Source organism: Eurypyga helias, unplaced genomic scaffold (assembly GCF_000690775.1).
Source record: "Eurypyga helias isolate BGI_N326 unplaced genomic scaffold, ASM69077v1 scaffold6546, whole genome shotgun sequence".
Lineage (NCBI taxonomy): Eukaryota > Metazoa > Chordata > Aves > Eurypygiformes > Eurypygidae > Eurypyga > Eurypyga helias.
Genome location: NW_010254628.1, coordinates 147,615 through 166,574, shown reverse-complemented (window position 1 = coordinate 166,574; position 18,960 = coordinate 147,615). Strand labels below are relative to the sequence as shown.

The 18,960-nt window shown below is 37.2% G+C and overlaps 1 protein-coding gene across 1 annotated transcript in view; it reads left to right on the top strand.

The window, feature by feature from the left end:
- Positions 1 to 13,092, top strand: part of PAWR (PRKC, apoptosis, WT1, regulator) — a 40,252-nt gene extending 27,160 nt beyond the window's left edge. The window contains exons 4-6 of the mRNA XM_010153061.1: positions 6,973 to 7,120; positions 8,401 to 8,505; positions 12,859 to 13,092. Of these exons, the coding sequence (XP_010151363.1) occupies positions 6,973 to 7,120; positions 8,401 to 8,505; positions 12,859 to 12,945 (340 nt within the window). The 3' untranslated portion in view covers positions 12,946 to 13,092. The remainder of the gene's footprint in view (positions 1 to 6,972; positions 7,121 to 8,400; positions 8,506 to 12,858) is intronic.
- Positions 13,093 to 18,960: the final 5,868 nt, after the last annotated feature.

Below are 18,960 nucleotides of genomic sequence, written 5' to 3'. Positions count from 1 at the left end.
GGGGTCTGTTATAGCCTCCCTGCTTCAGGAAGGATGCATTATTCGTCAGAAATTTTCATGTCATCTCCCCCCATTCTTACTTGCTCTTGCTCCTTATCTTTTGCTTTCTCTCTCTTCCCCTGATGTTCCCCATCAGAAGTGGTCTCTCTTCATCTCAGCATCTTTCTTCACTGGTTTCCATTTCCTAGCCCAGTTAGGTAACTTTTCTTCTCTCCCCCCATTTCTCTTGTATGTTTATATTTAGCCATTGAGGTCCTAGTTGTCTCTTGGGTATTTTTCTGGCTTTGTTTTTTCCCCTTGTTCTGTCTCCATCCTCTGTCCTTTTCTGACTCCTAGTCCTGTGTTACTGATACCATCCTGGGCTACCAGTACCTTCCCTTTCCCTTCCTATATAGCTGCTTTCATGTCTGCCTTGAGATACCCAGCCTCCTGGCTCTTGGAATTGCTGTTCTTTCAATATGTTTGAGGGCTCAAGGAATTGCGCAGATTTTACTACCTATTTAATCAGACGCACTGGCAACTTTGCCTTATATGGATGCAGCAATCCATGTTTAAACATTTCTGTGACATTGCTGAGAAACCCGTTTTGTTGAGTGCCCATTGACTGGAAGATGTGTTTACAAATGAAGTCTGCTGACTGATGTTGTGTTGTTCTATTTCCGTTCTGGCTGACTTGGGCAAACTGAGCCTATCTCCTTAGGCAGTAAAGTAAATAAAAGTTTGGGATGAGGATCTTAATCTATAATTGTAGTCTGTCTTTTGAATTTACTTTAAAAATGGTCATACTTACACTCCAAAGTTTTGTGTAGGGGTTCCTTTGTTGTTGCATGATTAACGGTATAAAATATTTTCAAAAGAAAATGATGGTTTTGTTGTGATCTGGACTGGTACTGTAAGGCCTATTAAAAGCTTGACCAGATCTTCAAGTTCATGCTGACATGAAGGCTGCAGGACATTGCATGAGCTTATTTGGGAGTTGTCACCAAACTGTCTCCCTTGCTGTGAGCTTCATGTGATTAAAATGTGTGGATATCCTTCAGTGGTAATAGAATGAATCATAGAATGGTTTGGGTTGGAAGGGACCTTAAAGACCATCTAGTTCCAACCCCCCTGCCATGGGCAGGGACACCTTCCGCTAGACCAGGTTGCTCAAAGCCTCATCCAGCCTGGCCTTGAAGACATCCAGGGATGGGGCATCCACAACATCTCTGGGCAACCTGTTCCAATGCCTCACCACCCTCTCCATGAAGAATTTCTTCATGATATCTAATCTAAAGCTCCCTGCTTTCAATTTAAACCCATTCCCCCTTGTCCTGTCACTACAGGCCCTTGTAAAAAGTCCCCCCAGCTTCCTTGTAGCCCCCTTCAGGTACTGGAAGGCTGCAATAAGGTCTCCCCAAAGTCTTCTCCAGGCTGAACAAGCCCAACTCTCTCAGCCGGTCCCCATAGCAGAGGTGCTCCAGCCCTCTGATCATCTTTGTGGCCTCATCTGGACTCACTCCAACCAGTCTATATCCTTCTGATGTTGAGGGTTCCACAGCTGGACGCAGAACTGCGGGTAGGGTCTCACAAGAGCAGAGTAGAGCGGAAGAATCGCCTAGCTAGCCTGTATCAACTTCCTCATCTTTCATTTCTCCCTAAGCTTTTCCTCATCTTGGCCATTCCAAACTTCTGTTATTGTTAACTGTGTCTACCAGTTTTTGCGCTGCTCTGTGAGTAGTTATTTTAAAGCAACAAGCACATTGCTGTTACTAAGAATGGTTTTCCAATTCAGGTCTGATGCTAGGAGCATAGTTGGTGTCATCAGCGATTTCTCAAGAGAATGACAATGTGCATGCTGCTTATTGGAATATTGAGTGTAGTCTACATATAAACATAAATTAATTATGTTTCTCTTGCATTCTGTGAACTAAAAAGTTTGTTTGCAAGTAACAGTAAAGCAAGATACGTATGTGGACATAGGAATATTTTTATAAGTACAGATAATTTGTTTTAGCAGCTTACTTTTAATACTCTCTACTAACTTTTGAACCAATTTATTTTCTTTATGAAATGGCTTAAATTGAAAAGAAAACCATGCAAATCAGGATTTAAAATAACTCAGGAGATTTTTGCATGGTTCATGGATCAGACAGATCAGGCTGGATCAGTTTACAGAAAGAGTTAGATGAAAATCTCTTAGTGGTTCAGGGGTGTGTTCCCCTTATAGGTTTGTTTATTAGTGGAAATGAATACAATATGGTATGGCTTTATGACTTCCAGACAAAATGTCAGAGGGCTTTTCCCCCTTCTTTTCGGGTAGTATGGCACACTAACCTGAACTCAACAGGCAGAGATCCTTACCCACTAGTTCTAAAAGACCACTTTGTACTAGAGTTTAATATTCATGCAGGAGTTGAGAATAAATGAGGAAGAAGAGATCATAAGAGAAGCAGCAGCTAGTTTTGAGAGCGCTCATTCGAAGTGCTGTGAAGGAGATGTTAAAGCCCTGCTGAAACTCTCATGCTCAATGTTTTTAGATTACTACAAAGCTCAAACTGTAACAATTTACATTCCATCGTGCTAACCTTGGTCTCACTAATTCAAAGAAAATAGAGCTGCAAAATGCCATTTCATCACGTTATGCCCAGGCTTGCCTACTTGCCTGTGTTTGGGAACCTTGCAGCGGGGTTGGCTGTTGCAGCACTGTCTCACCTAGCTTGTTACGTTGGGATCGTGACTGTGCAGATACAAACACTGAAAATAGTCTGGGGTCACTCCAGGTGCTTTTCTTGAGTTCTGTATCCCCTTTTCAGCCAATGCTGAAGAAAGAGACATTTTAGGGTTTATTTCTGCAGGAGTTTGTGATGGTCTGAGCTGAGGTACTGCAGTTCCTCACTGTCCCTTGTGCCAGTTGCTTATGCAGCTGGGCAGGGTGATTGATGCTGCAGGGTGATTAATGCTGCAGGGAGACACTGTGGCTCGAAGGCAATGGATGGCTTCCTTAGCTGGGCTGCGGCACTGCTGCATCAGCTCCTTGAGTGGCTTCCTACTTGGTCACCTAAAGGCCAGAACCGGGAACAGTGGAGGAGGCTAGGAATGTGTAGCTCTAGGGAAGATGAGACTGCCTTTCCTTAGCTCAGCTGTGAAAGCCACCTCCTAGGCTTGAGCAGTCTGAAGTAACAGAAGTCCAAGGTGGCCTGTTTAGAAATACTGTCTTTTGCTCAATTCTTCCAAAGAAGCTGTTGGCAGCTGGTAGGATTTCAGTGACGTAGTTAATTAGGAGTTTCCAAATCAAGTATAGCTACAAGATTCTGGTAATAAAAATAAATGTGCTGTAGTTGAAATCAATGAAATTGATTTTGACTGGTTGATTTTAATTGGATGAAATTTCAGTTTGGACACTGCCTCAGGAAAACAGTGAAAGAACCACAGAGGCGTTGGAAGGAGCGAGATTTATTCCAGCTGTTTGTAATGTTGCTGTTGAACCTTGCCTGTGTGTGAATAACTGATATTATTTTATATTAAACAAAATTGCTCGAAGTTTTGAAGCAGAACTTTTGTTTCTGTGTAAGAGTAGTCAAACTGTGATGTAGGTTGTTTTCACTAAAATTTTTTATTTAGCTACAGCCAGGAAAAAAACTTCCAAAAGCAAATTTTCTTAAGCTGCCAAAGTGTTTTCTGTTTCCAGCATTCTAGTACAGGAATATGTGTTTAAAATGAGATTTTGATAGTGACTTAACTGAAAGCCAGCTGGTGGAATAAGAAGCTGAATTTTGTTAAACCTCTAGTTGAACATGCCCTATTGAAGTAGTAATGAGGGACATTTCTATCCAGATGCATTCTCACTTCCTACTCTCTGAGTGAGTACTTCAATGCAGTGTATGTGGCTGCACTACACTTCTTGAAAAGTAACTTAAGAAATACTGTTGCCTGGAGCCCTAGCATGTGGCTAGATGTTTCAAGTTTTGAAACAGTCATGTGGGTAAGTTACTTGAATGCTAGAAAGCAGAATACAGTAGTAAAACCTAAAATTCCGTTCTTTGGAAAAGATATTTCTGCTGTGTCTCGGATGGTACATTTTTTGCTTTTGCTGTGTACTGGACATTGGTTATAACAGCCAAAATAATGAACTTTGTCACGTTCCTTGTGTTCGATTATATACTAATGACTTCTTAAATGTGTAGTGTAGTTGTGGTTTTTGGGGTGGGGGTGTGTGTTGTGGCTTTTTTTTTTTTTTAAATCCCATTTCCTAGAAGTCTTCATGATACATCCTTTGTACTTGCTGATACTGAAATGTGTTCAATAGGGTCTGCTGCCCAGTGGAATAGGTGAGGAAATTTTTGAGTGTGAGTTTCAGGAAAAATATAGAAAATGTCTTAATTTTTAGTATTAATGAAAACCTTCTTATCTAGGTATTTCTTCTAACTTTCCAGTAGGAGCATCTGCCGATATCACTCACGGGAGCTGAGCTACTCCAGTATATTGGCAAAAGAGTTCATTTTTCAGTGATGAAGAATAGAGCCTTTTTTTGTGTGGTCTAACCTTGAGATGTTAACAGAATGAAACAACATATCTTTCAAAGAGCTAAATAGTCTAGAATTTATAGAGTTAAGCTAAAATATTTCTTTTATGTGTTGCAACATGCATATCTGGTCCTAGAAATGTTTTTTTAAAAAAATCTTCTAGATGAAGAATAAACAGTGCTAAATATGGTAATAACATTAAGCTACGAAATTCCTTACAATTGTGTCAGTGTGTCTTGGAAACTTCACACATACTGGAGCAAAACAGTATTTATATCCATGAAAAGACAACCTTTTGCCAGATACTCCTGCTTTTGATTTACACTGTATCCATCTAGATTTGCACATTGTCAGCAGGGGTTTTCTAGAGTTACGAAATGCAAAACTGTTAAATGAACGTATTAATCATATATGTTTTAAAGGAAATGTTGTAGGGATACTCAGAATGCCTTTCATTCTTTTCCTAAGTGCTCTAGAAATGCACTGTATACATATTTCAGCTCTGGGATTTCACAGAACCGCAGGCTGGTCGGGCCACCTGGAGCTGGTTGCCTAGGACCAGTCTCCTGGTGGAGATTGAATAAAGTCGTGGGGGTTTTTTTGGTTTGTTTGTTTGTTTGTTTGTTTTTTTGTCTTTGGCTGTTTAGCTGTATGTTTTCAAAGTCAAAGAAGTGTGTTTTTGGTGGATTGAGAAAGGAAAGATCTTTATCTCTCTACCTGGTCCCAGGACACTCTGCTGTTCTTAATTATTCATTACATTCTACACTAAAGGTGAATAACATTGCTAAGAAAATAGATAAGGGAAGAGCAATGTTAAATTTGTGACTTTGAAAATGCTTGACTTCTCATGTGTATGCGTGCTGGACCTGTACTGATAAACAAGGAGGGACTTGTCGAGGATGTGAAGGTGGGGGGCAACATTGGATGTAGTGACCATGAGATGGTGGAGTTCAGGATCATATGCAGCAGGCACAGAGCCACAAGCAGGATCACTACCTTAGGCTTCAGAAGGGCTAACTTTGGCCTCTTCAAGGACCTGCTTGGAAAAGGCCTGTAGGATAGGGCTTAGTTGGTAGGGGGGCCCAAGAGAGCTGGTTAATATTCAAGTGCCATTTCCTCCAAGCTCAAGAGCGGAGCATCCCGAAGAGTAAGAAATCAAGTAAGAGCTAGGAGACCTTCATGGATGAGCAGGGAGCTAATGAATAAACTTAAGCAGAAGAAGGAATTATGTAGAACATGGAAGAAGGGGCTGATCACTTGGGAGGAATACAAAAATATTGTCAGAGGATGTAAGGATGCGATAAGGAAAGTTATGGCCTCCTTAGAACTAAACCTGGCAAGAGAAATCAAGGACAAGAAAGGCTGTTTCAAGGATATTGGAGGAAAAAAGAAAACCAGAGGAAATGTGAGCCCACTGCTGAATGAAGTGGGTGCCCTGGTGACCGGGGATATGGAGAAGGCTGGGTTAGTGAATGCCACCTTTGCCTTGATCTTTACTGCTAAGACCAGCCCCCAGGAGTCCCAGAGCTTGAAAAGCATAGGGTGAGGGTGACAGAGCAGGGGAACAGGCTGCCCAGAGAGGTGGGGGAGTCTCCTTCCCTGGAGACTTTCAAAAGCTGCCTGGACTAGTTCCTGTGTGATCTACTCTAGGTGATCCTGCTCTGGCAGGGGGGGTGGACTAGATGATCTCTAGAGGTCCCTTCCAACCCCTTCCACTCTGCGAATCTGTGAAATTAGCACTGGTTTTGTATGTAGCAATCATAATGGAGAACCTATAAGCTTTTTTTAAAACTAGCTTATGTGCATTTGCAATGCTTATCTGTTAAAATTCCATGGCAGTGATTTTTAAGGAATGACACCTGATCTAAAACCAAAGATGTACCACCTGTTAATGAGTGCCCACCAACTGAGCTGTCACAAGGTGCTGTGTATCCAAATTCTGAGGTAAAATATCAGGAAATGGCATAAAATGGGTATGTTGGGCCACATTACTTTCTCACTTAGGTTTGCTTTCCAGTTCCTTATGGGCCAAATCCATAGCTCCTGAGAAGTCAGTTGATATGTGTAAGCTTCTTACATTTTAGACATGTACTTGGTTTTCATCCTTTATGTTTTCATCTGCTTAAAGATACTTGCTTTAAACTCCATAGTGGTACTTTCCTTTTTAAAGTAAAGTTGTTAGCTTGGGTTTTATGAACCATGGCACATTAAAACTTTAAAATCTTTAGAAATAAGATACGCTAAGTATGAGTATGTGTTTAAAGTTACCTGTGTGATGAGAGCTGCATTAATGCCACTCCCTGAGGCAGTGATTTACTGAGTCCTTGGCAAAACAAGAGATGTGGAGTTCTCTGCAGTTTCTTAGACTGACCTATTGAGTGCGTTGGAAAGCACTTCTTGTTACTTCTATCATTTCCATTTTATTAAATGTTTGAATAGGTGTCTGCTTTGCTGTTTGCCTCTGTAGCACAGCTATTGCGCCAGAAGACGATGCTCCAAATAGATATTCCCGAACAGACAGGACAACTTACAGCAGATACAGCAGGGATGCAAATTCTTCTGGCAGTTCTGTACCAAGTAACGCTTTGGAAAAGCGGATTGAGGAACTTGAAAGGGTAAGTACCAACTAACATATGTGTGGCATACATGTGAAATAAACCACCTCTGAAACTCTGTGGGGAAATGTACAAGTAAAATACATAGAAATTATGCTAAATGCTTGAAGTACAGATGGTTATGTCTATATAAATATATAAGGAGTCAGACTAGAAGGTGAACTTTCTAAACACAGATGTTTAGTTTTCATTTGGTACTTAAGTGAGAAATAGTTGAGGGAAAGATAATACACTTGGAGAGACAGCGGTGTTCTGCCTGTTTCTCTTATGTACCTCGTGACACACAAACAGAGGGCAAATAACTTGGAAAGAGGAGCTCACTGGCTGTTTAGAAAATCCACAAGCCTGTTTCTGGTCTAATTCTTGTTTTGGATTTTTTAAGGTACTGAAATATTATACAATTTAATTACTACCCTGTTGTTTGGTAAAGTTTTAAACATTTAAAACACATATTTAAAACAAAGTTTTCATCATTTCAGACATTCTTAATACAAACAGTTTTAGGAAAATGTAATAATGTTAAAGATGAGTTATTTGCCTAAAACAGTATTTTGCTAAATAGGCATCTGTGTAAACTATTACTGGCTTTTCTCTCTTCCTCTGAAGTGGATTTTTGTGGGTAACTTGCCAAATATTCTTGAATTTGTATGGGTGAAATTTACTAAGTAAACACAATTTTTTTTTTTTTTGGACATGGATTAAAATAAAGTATATTTTAGAAATTACTATTTTTTTAAGATTTGAAGAAGCCTGATGTGAGTGAAGTATACCATAATGCTATCTTCCAAATCGGCTTCCTTCTGAAATATTTAAATGCTGGTAACATAGAAAATAAAGGAAAATTTAAGGGCTTTCTTCTGGTATCATGGACCCTGATTTACTGAATTCCTAATGGATATGTTCATTTTTTCTCACACTCAGGAAAAGCAAGGACTAATCTCCCTCCAATATAACAAGTTTGGAAGCTGATATTTTACATATATTTACTTCTGGTTTGGGCCCCTGTCCAATTTTGGGTTCATGCTTAAGTTAATATTAATTAAAACATTATCTCTGGAATCAGAGGTATCACACATGTTTGCTGTGGGTAAAATATTTTCTTAGACATGGTTCTTCAGGTTCATGAAATGTAAGGGCTTGAGGACATGGGTTTGACTTACTGTAGAAAAGGAATTATAGGTAAACATGTGGGTTTTTCTTCTTTGTTTGAAATGGTAATAACTTAAAACTGTCTCTTAAAACCAAAACACTTCAAACTTTATTTTATATTCTGGTTTTAGGAACTTGCAAAGGAGAGACAGGAAAATGCAAGATTAATGAAGATGACACAGGACAAAGAGGAACTAATTGGAAAGCTGAAGGAAGAAATTGATTTATTAAACAGAGTAAGCACATACTTTCTTATTTGGTGCTATATAAAGAGAGGATAAATATGTCTGCATTCTCTGTGCTCTTCTTCAAACACCCACGTCCACTGGGCAGGGTCAGGAGAGAATTATGTGTGGGATTTTTTTGTATTTGTGTAACTTCTTAAGAGGCATGTCAGTAAGTTACATTTTTTCTATGTGACTTCTGTTTGTCATGTTAACTTCGGTAAGTTGTGTGTTACTTAAGTACCTGAATTTCTTGTTGCTGTGTTAGTAGAACATGGTTATAAAAGCAAGAATTCTTTACTGCCCCTTCTTTCCAAATATAGTACATAGCATGCCAGGAAATAATGAAGTTGGGGTTTTGACAGTTTTCTGAATATATTGTTATCTGGGACATTTGTTAGACAAAGATACTATGAATTGAACTGAATTTTAGTCAGCTTTTAATGACTAAAGATAGTGAATAAGTGCTTTGTATCCTGCCACATATTCTCATGCTCTTTATTGTTGATTCCCACATAAAGGCAGAACAGGACGGGGTAGGAGACTTGGGCTGGCGTCACTCAGGCAAGTTGTGTAGGCAGGAGAAGAGGGGGTAGAAGAGCGAAGACATGCTTGGGAATAGGACAGGATGAGAAGTTTTAAAGTCAATAAAAGATTTTTTTAACAGGCCCATTTTTAAGGTCAGTCTGGAATTCTTTTAGAGTGACTTTTTTTTTTTAAATAAAGTTGGAAGTTAATCTGTAGGATAAATGAAATACTGGCTGTTCTGGAGAAATTTCTGTTTTAATTGAGGACTTGGTCTTTATGCTGTACTTCCATCACATCTAAGCTGATGACCTTATTACAGTCAAGGCAAGTGTTCATTCCTTCAACATAATGGATGGCAAAGCTACTTAATACTGCTGGTCACACCTGACTTACTCAGAGGTCAGAATGAACAAATCAAAAGAACCTAAGTCACTGAAAACTGGTGTTTTAGGACCATGACTGTTTGCCAGGTTTGTTGTTCCAGAAACAATAGGGGTTTTTTTCTCCTGTATTGGAAGTATGATGTCTTAAATTAAATCCAGTGAGTGTCTGACTAGAAACTGTCTTTGAATATCTGTAGTAAAGTCAAGCAGTGCCTGTGCCTTGCCTGTGTTAATTATAATAGCAATTTCTGCTTGTTGTGTGGAAAGAGAACATAAACCAGGATACAGTCCTTTCAAAAACCTCTTTATTATACAATGACTGAAATTGTACCTTTTCATGAGATGTACAGTTTATTGGTGCTTCCTAGGTAGCTTCTCTCCTAAATGCAGAAGAGAATGTTTGTTTGTTCTCCATCAGGTCAGCATTTATCATAGCTGTAACATTTTCTGTTAGCTTAGTTGCAGTACAAGTTATTTATGTTTACATGGTAATGACTTTTGACTTTATGACCAGCATAATAGTTTGTCTCTTACCTAAGTTTGAACCCATGTCTCAAGTTATGCTTCCATTGAAACAGATACTGTTTTACTTTCTTTTTAGATAGCTCTCAGATTTATGATTCCTTCTATATTGGCTATCCACATAGATTTAGAAAGAAGAAATGTTTAGAATATTAAGAAAAGCTACAGAAATACTGCTTCATTCCCATGATAGAAGGTTGTGGAAGTTAATAGGGCAGTTATATTTGCCTAAGGTTTATTATCATAACTGACATCATGAGAGCCAGCACTTGGACATCCATCTGCTCTTCGTGGAACGTTACTCTGTAAACCTGGCACCAGGACTGGAGATTTTGCATGGAAGAACAGTTGTGATCTTCAGCCTTCTGCTCACAGGAAAGGATCTCCTGAGGACTAAACTTTACTTGCTGAGCTTCTGAAGAGATCTTATTTTTAAAAAGGGGTTTTGTTGATACGCAACCTAAATAGGGGTCTCTAAATTTGACCATCTATGCCTTTGTGGTATTTCTCCATCTTTTCTGTTCATCAAAATACGCAGTTATTGCATGTGAAGTTGCACGGATATGGAAAGAATGTCACGTCCAAGAGCATAAATAACTTCTTAAAACACCATTTTGTTGCATAGCTTTCTGCCTGCTCAGTCCTCATATTTAAAGAAGTGCTGTTCCTGGAAGTTTGAGTCTTGATTGGCAGAGATCTTGTGTTACACTTGAAAAACTTTCTTCAAGAATTCTGAAGACTTCTGGGCGGACTTTTTCTCACTTTAAGTAAATATATTTCTTTAATGTAACAACATAATTTACTAAGATGAGTCAGTACCTCACAAAGATACTTAAAGAAAATGAGCTGTATTTATGCTGAGAACCAGGAAAGGCTTTCTGCCATAAATGGCATTCTTTCACTCCAGCGCATTAGCATACTAAAAGTATGTCTGCCATGTTTTTTGTAAAAAGGGGGTAATTGCTTCACAAAAACCTCAAATGTCTGAAGGGAAAGGCATCTCAAGACATTCAAATATTTGTAGGTTAAGTTCAACTGTCAACTAGTTTACACTGGTCATCTCTGACCTCACTGAGATGTCGCTGTAGTTAAATGTATGTTTGGAGAAAGTCTGTCAGTGAATATTTACAATCCAGTTAGTCTCAGTTTTGTAGTTACCAGTTCCTTGGGTGTGTGAAGTCCAAGCTTTCCTGCTATTGCATGTTTTGTACTAATAAAGATAAACTAGTGTTGTAATAAGAAACTTTAAATTTCAGAGTGGCAAAAGCCACCTGCATCTTTTGGTTCATTTTTTTCTATAGATATTTTAAACTGCAAGAGTTAGTTTTCCTGGCTCATATTCAAGAGACTCTTTCTTGCAGTAATCTTTGGAATGTTATTTTTGCAGCATAAACATTTCACAAACCTTTAATATTTTACTTTGTGCAAATTACAGGTATTTTAAACAGAAGGTTTTTAGGTGAGCTTTAACTGAGGCATCTGATGGCTAGGTTAACGATGAGTTCAAACCCAATATTATCTGTATTGAACAAAATGAAATACCATTTTATTGAAAAAGTGTTGACCCTGCCATCTGATTATTGATCTGAACTGCACAAGAGAGAAAACAAAATGTGTTTCTTAGAATTACATAGTAAACGGTATTTATAGTAGCTAGCCATCAAAACTTGCCATGTCTAGATGTTTAAGTAATTTGTATGTGTTACGTCAGAGTGGTCAAATGCTTTTCCTGGAAGTCATTCCTACTGTGATGCAGCATTACTTCTGTGAGGCGAAGAGGAATTTCTGCTTATGATTTCTCGACTCTGCATTACAAAAAAAATAAAGTAATGGCAAAGGTATGGCGGTATGGATTTTGGCTTGGCAAACTGAAGAGGCTTTTAAAAACCATTCTACAGATTAAACACAACATCTTTAGCATGCACTTCTGGAATGGCTGCCCTACAAAGAAATAAGAAAATAGGCTGGCTGTGCCAAACACCGCTTAATAACTTAAAGGAACAAGAGAGAGAAGATCTTCACTACTGTTTTAGGTTTAATCTAGCATGGCAACAGTAGAGTTTTGCAGACTTCAGTCAAAAGGCATCTAAGATCTCTAATGAGAATCCTGGTTCTTCCTCCTTTCCCCTTAATGGGCTGTCCTTGAGGTCAGTCTTCTGTTTCTTCATTGGTTTTGTTCTCATTCTGTTTATTTCATGGGGTTTTTTTGGTACAGTAAAATTCTTTTTAGTGAAGTAGTGCTTACATTAAACAGCCGATTTCACTGGTTTACTCTTCAAAGGCTTGAAAAGACATGGTAGGAAGTGAAGAAGTGAAATGGGAACTGGGTAAATATGGTAATTGGTAGAAGAGAGATGAGCATTTGGGGTGGGAGCAATCTATTATAAGCGCCCATTATTACTGTGTATGCTCTCTGTTCTTTCAGTAGCAGTTTAGACAGAAGTTACAAAATGCCTTTTAATTTTTTCACAGGGCAAAAAAAAAAAAGACGGGCAATAGTTTTTTTGAAAATTTTGATACTTAATTTAGAACACAAAGCAGGTCTGTTTGCAGTAGTAACCAGTGATGTGCGTGTGTGAGCGGGAGAGTTGCAAAGTCTGTGGAGCAGAAGCAATAGCTGACTAATACACTCTCTGTATATGCCAGTAAAATAATCATGCTCATCCTATTTTGTTTTTCCTGCTGTAGCTTCAGTTTTGATTATGTTTTCATTTAAAGGTGCTTGTATGTGGAAATATATTATTAATGTTTTGTAATTACATTAACACTTGGAAAATGGCTAGGTTAACAGATTTAAGGGTAGCTACCATGGCGCTAATTCTTCCCAACCCCAACTTCATTTCAGAGCAAAGATGATGAATTCTTGCTGCTACTAATTGAGAGTTAGTATTTTTGTCCTGAGAAATGTTTTCTTTTCTTTTTCCTTTCACAGGACCTAGATGATATAGAAGATGAAAATGAACAATTGAAGCAAGAAAATAAAACCCTCTTAAAAGTTGTTGGACAGCTGACAAGGTAGAAGATTCAAGCCTCAGTGAGGAAAGATTTAAAAACTACTGATTGAACGTTAAGGTCAATATAATAATACTTCCTGTGTTGCAGTATGTTATAATAACTGTCTTTATATTTATTGTTAGGATACCAGATGAATGTTTATTTTCATAGTACTTTCTTCTTCATTCAATGAAATGGCATCAAATTTGGGGTATATTTTTAGCTTTGTTTAACATAATTACATTTTTAGACATATTTCAAAATATGAAGTTCAAAAATATTTGGATTTTCTATCTTCAGATTACATCTGGATAAATTACAGTAATTTAAAATTCATAGCACCAGGATCACTTTCAGTCCATATGGGTGTATATTTTTGAAATGAATGGAAGCAATACATAGAAGTTTTGTTTACACAGGTCCAAAATATATGTTTTGGTAAATACTTCCTTTTTTGTTTAAACAGTTGTAAAGTGGATGCCTTATTACTGATGTACAACATTTTGTGGATTGATTACTTACTCTAAAACTCTTATATGTTGAGGGTTTTTTTTTTAACTGTATCTGAAAGACTGACAATAGTAGAGAGTAACATTTTTTTTTCTGTATAACAGTATTCTGGCAGAGGGAGAGAGGTTTTATTTTTAAAAAAAACAACCCCACCAAAAAAACCCAATAAATCCCTGTGGTATCACCGTCAATGAGTTTTTAGAATCATATTGAAGTTCTGCACTGCAGTTTCTTTTAAGGCTTTTGCTTTAGCAATGAAATACAAGTTTGCTATCAGACAGTAAGTTTGTTTGCTGTGTTGAGAATTCAGACAAAGCCTGGAGCTTTCATTTTATCAAAACCACTTTTACAGTACCCTTCTACTTAAGGCTATCACCTTAGAATTTGTAGTGATCGTAACCAATATGAGTTTTTTGTTGTTTTCATTTTTTAGGCTGGGTGAAAATTTTTGTACGTAACAAAGTAGAGAGGCATAAAAGTGATTGGTGCCCTTTTGAAACTTCCAATGGTTTAAAGAAACCTTTTATCCTTGATTTTAAACTAACAAGGTGTTTAAAAAGTGCCTGTTTAGCTGTTACAATCCAGTTACGACTGCGTACTGATTCTTTTATAGCATGGTAGTGTACAGAATTCTCATCTGACGTTAACCACAGACCTCAGTTAACAGTTCTGTTTTTAAAATTCTTGTTAGGCTGAAACTTGATGTACTTTATTTCATCTTAATACAGCACATTTTTCATTCCTGATCAGAATACGTGTCATTTGAGTCAGGACACTAGAAATGAAAATATTTTGAAGAGTCCAGGCTTTTTCTTGACGGTTTTGAAGCTGGGTGGCAGAAAGTTGTGTTTATATAGTTTTTGTTACCTTAAAACTTAAAGGCAATTTTAATGTATAATAGTGATCACCTTTTCAGATTTGCCAGTTGTTTTCATAAGGTGTATTCAATGACTGTGTTTCTTAAATTTCAAATCCAGGTATTATTGTTACGCCGTGGATTGTTTTGGGTATTGAATAGGCTATTTTGCCTCTGTGTATTCTAATGAGGAGGAACTCTTCAAAGCCTTAAAGTATTTTTCAAGACACTTATATTCCAGGATGCTTTGATTCCACACACCCCCCTTCACGGTGGATGAGAACCCATTGGATACCATTTAAAACCTTTACTCAGGGGTTTAAATGGCAGTGGGAATTTGTTTGCCCTCTGAACTACTATATACACTGAATATTGATTTTAATATTATTCAAACAGTAAGTTGTCCCTTAATTTATCAGTTTTATGAAATTAAAAATGTAAAATAATAAAAACATCTGTTGAAATGTACACCTTCTGAATAAATATGAAACTTTCTCTGGAAGAACATCTGATTTCCTTCTCTGTGTACTAGGTAGGACATACACATATTGATTTATGGCATTGGATGTCAAACATATTGAAGCATCATTAAGGAGTTAATGCAGAACACAGATATTAATATGAAGTTGTAAGTGATTTCAAATACATTTTACAACAACAGCAAAGAACATAAGCAAGAATTACTTGTTGTCATATTACCTATTCTTGGTTACATGTATATTGACTAAAATATAAAAGCAGAAACCCCAAAATTAGAATTTCTTTTTTAACCTGGACATTTAGCTGACAGGAATATTTGGCAGAAGTACGTCTGATACCCTGTCTTGAGGATGTACTGACGAGGGAAGTTTCCAAATATTTGAAACCAGTAATGCTTCAGGCAGCATGTGTGAACAAAGGAACCGTTGGGAACTCACAGATAAAGTACCTCAGGACATTATTGTTGCTGTATATTATTATACAAATGTAAAACTTTTAAAACATGTTTTTAAAAATTCCCACAAATTGTATCTTGAAGCATAACACTTCTGCTGATATTTTGGAAGATTTAAATGGCTTTTTGGAAAAAATAGCAATTCATTACCACTTACATTATCAGGCTCTTGGGAGAAGTTTAGTAGACTCTAAGATGATGTATTATGTAGAATGTTGATAATTGTCTAGTCGTTAGTTGCCATTATATTTTTTTTCAGTAGCGTGCCTTTATAGTCAAGCTCAAACATAGAGTAAGTATTTATCCTAGGTGATTTGAAGGTGTTAAATTGGCTACCTTACCAGCCATTCACTAACCCACCTCCATGTCCTCACCGCTCCAACATCTCAATTGTTCTCAATTGTGTGATATCCAAGCAGCGAGTCTGCTGTAAGTGGGAACCCCCTTACTTGGGAAGGCTGTATAATTCCTGAATGAGTCTGGGTATTAGTGTACCTAAGCTAAATTAATTTAGTAGGGTTTTGTGTGTGTGTTAGTATGCAGTATGAGCTGTATGGGTAAGTCTCTTGGAGATTTCTGAACTTTCATATCTTAAAATTCATGCCAAACCACTTGGTTCTAGCTTCTGTGTTTCTGGGTAACTTAGGTCATCTAAGGAAGTCTAAACAGAGAAGTACTCCATTGACTGAAGCAACTAAGGCAGGTTTTTTTTCAAGATACTTTAACAATGAACAGCACATAATGCCTGTTTTGATAGTGCAAAACGATACTCCTGCTACGGTCACATACGGTTTTATGGAAAACAGGTACTACATGCAGAACTGAAGGTTAAAGTCGTGCAGTATTACTTTTATTGTCGATAATACACACTAATGTTTGTGGGATTTATTTCCTAGAGGTTTTTCATCCATATATAAATGTTGGTGATTTTTACAAGGAGATTCCAAAAGGCTCATTTTTAATTTTTAAAGTAATTAAATGACCATTGTAAATTTCTTCATGTGTGTATTAACTGAAAGGGTACAGTCTTTATTTGATAATGAGTGTTTCTTCTGTGTTTAAAGCAAAATTTTTCTTTGTTAATTACCAGATTTGTATTTACACATTTGCAGATTATTATTTCTGAGTTAGATTGGCTCTGAATTTGAGTGGTAGAGAAAAGAAGGTAATAAGAAATAAATCAATGACTTCCAAAGTTGTAGGTATAACCTAATGATTATATATATATATTTTTTTTTTTTTTTTTTAGTTCAGCTGTACTGAGAATTAGCTGTGGAAAGATTTGTGATTGGCATGCGCAGTACAAAAAATACAGAGGTTTTAGTTTGTTGGAAGCAACTGATTAACCTACATCAAAGCTCTTGATGTCTTGTGTCTTGTCTGGTGTCATTACAGCTTGGCAACTTGCTACCATAAGAGAAACCAAAAGCAATACTGGAGATCAAATTACTTCTTAACATTGCGCAGAGTTACACTGACTCCAGTTATTTTCTGGTTTTCTGAGAGTTCCTTGTGTCTGTTTCCAGCTTGAAACAAATCGTGTTAGTAGCCAAGAGGAGAAGTAATTATTGGGAAACAAATACACGAGTAATAAGTGGGTACCATTAACGTGTGACCGAGTGTCAGTATTTCTTGGGATCAGACCCTTTATGAAGTTGTCGGTTGAGTCAGTCTATTTGCATCAGTATTAACGATCATAAACATCTGATTTTTTTAATAAACAACTATTTTAGTTGGAGCATTTACCATTGCAAGCCATGACTTAACAACTTAGTGGGGAAAAAAAACAAACAACAAAAAGCCAAAATCCACAGTCATGCTGGTACTTGCAGCTGCTAAGAGGCTAAGGATTACACTCAGAAGTTTTGTTTAAAATAAAACTAATTAATTCTGGATCTTGTCACTTAATTTGATCTAGAAGTTCGTTACAGATCTGTTCCAAGCCAGTCATTCTGATGTCAATACCCGCAAAAGGTGTTGACACCAGCATTTCTGCTTCTGTTATTAAGTGTGTTTTTTAGGACTACTTAAATATATCCAGGACAAAAAGTACCTCGATATGTATTTTAGGAGCATTCATGAACTTCCAAGTATTTTGACTTAACTGTAGCAAATCTTGTGCCACTTCTCCTTGTACTGTAGCAGATGTACATTGCCTTCTTAATTTGATCGTTTTGCTTTTATTTCTGGATTTCTGGTGTAACTGTGCTTGTTCATGGCTAGCTGTGATTGTTCTGAAGAATTGTAATAGTTTAGTTCTCCTCTGAAAATAATCACATAATAATGTGGAGTAATTTTTTTTTTAATATCACTTTTATGCATTTAAAAAGTTGAAGCATCATTAAACTATAACTAAATATCTATTCTGGTTTTAAACATTGACTAGTGATATTATTTGTGATATCAGATTAAAAATGATGTTGAGATTCTTACTATTGCAGGTAAAAGATACGTGTTTAATCTAACAATAAAGACTGTGTGCCTTTGTCCAAATAAAACTAAATTCTTTTTAATCCAGGCTGACTACTTATTGTCTTTAAAAGAGAATTTCTGTTGTCTGACTGAAATTCTTACTGTATTTGTCACCCATATTGGGAAACTCCCAACTTGAACTGCTGGAATTATTTAGACATTCAGTTTCAATTCTTCAAGTGTGTGTGTTTGCACACACACGAGAGAAGTCTGCATATTGCCATTCTAGTGGTTTTCTGCTTCAGGAGTGTAGTGAGTATCCTTCCATCACTTAGATGGAAATGACCTTTTCCCACACCTCAGAGCTAAAGTATAGCCCTCCCCAGGAAAAAGTAGTGAAGGATGTTAACAGTGCTACTTCTACACAAACAAAGTGAATTGACTTCGCAAAAGATCTGATTTCTGAAATTTCTATATGAATACGTGTTCTGTTCTCCTGCATGGGCAGAATCATTAAAGACACCCCCCTTTGTATTTATTGCTGCAGGCTGCATATAAAGACAACAAGTGGATCATCTGTAAACACCAGGGAGATAACTTTCATTGTTTATGATAAAGTTTGTAATGTTGTTAAAAAACAACTTGAAACTTGAAAGTCATAACCAACCATGCATTCACCACCATGGTTACTTTATGGATAAGACATTATGAGCATTTACACTTAATAAATTTTAAAACGTTAGGTGAATTTGGCTTAGAATTATTTCTCCTACAGTTGACTTCCTTTATGGAAGCCCAGTGGCCTTTGGATTTTATTTTAAAATAAAAACCTATGTCTGTCCTCAGCTTTTGCCCTTGGCATTTTAGGTTTTTTGGTCTTGTTGGAAAATTTTAACTCCAAGTACACAAATACCTGTTCTGTGTTCCTCCTTTAGTCACCGAATTTGCCATACAACAGCTACCTGATCACAGGGCTTGTTATATTTTCTTATGGATGTTCTAATTTTTCTCTCCTAGCCCATCTCTTCCCATCTCTTCCCATCTCTTCCTTTCTCTTTTGTAACTGTACTATCTTCTAGTTTCCTTTATTCTGCTAGAACCTTCTGTTGGTGTCTATGAAGTGTAAGAATGCCCATAAACCCATTCTTTGCTGGATATTTTCTTTTTTTTCTATGAGAAAGTTTTGTCATTTGGTGAATAGTTATCCTGTGGAACATACTGCTGCTGGCAGTTGTGCTGGGGCACCAGGAACTTACCAAGGTTTTGAGAGGGATTGAATATTGATGTGGATATGGAGACAATACGATGCTCTAGTTATACCACAAAAA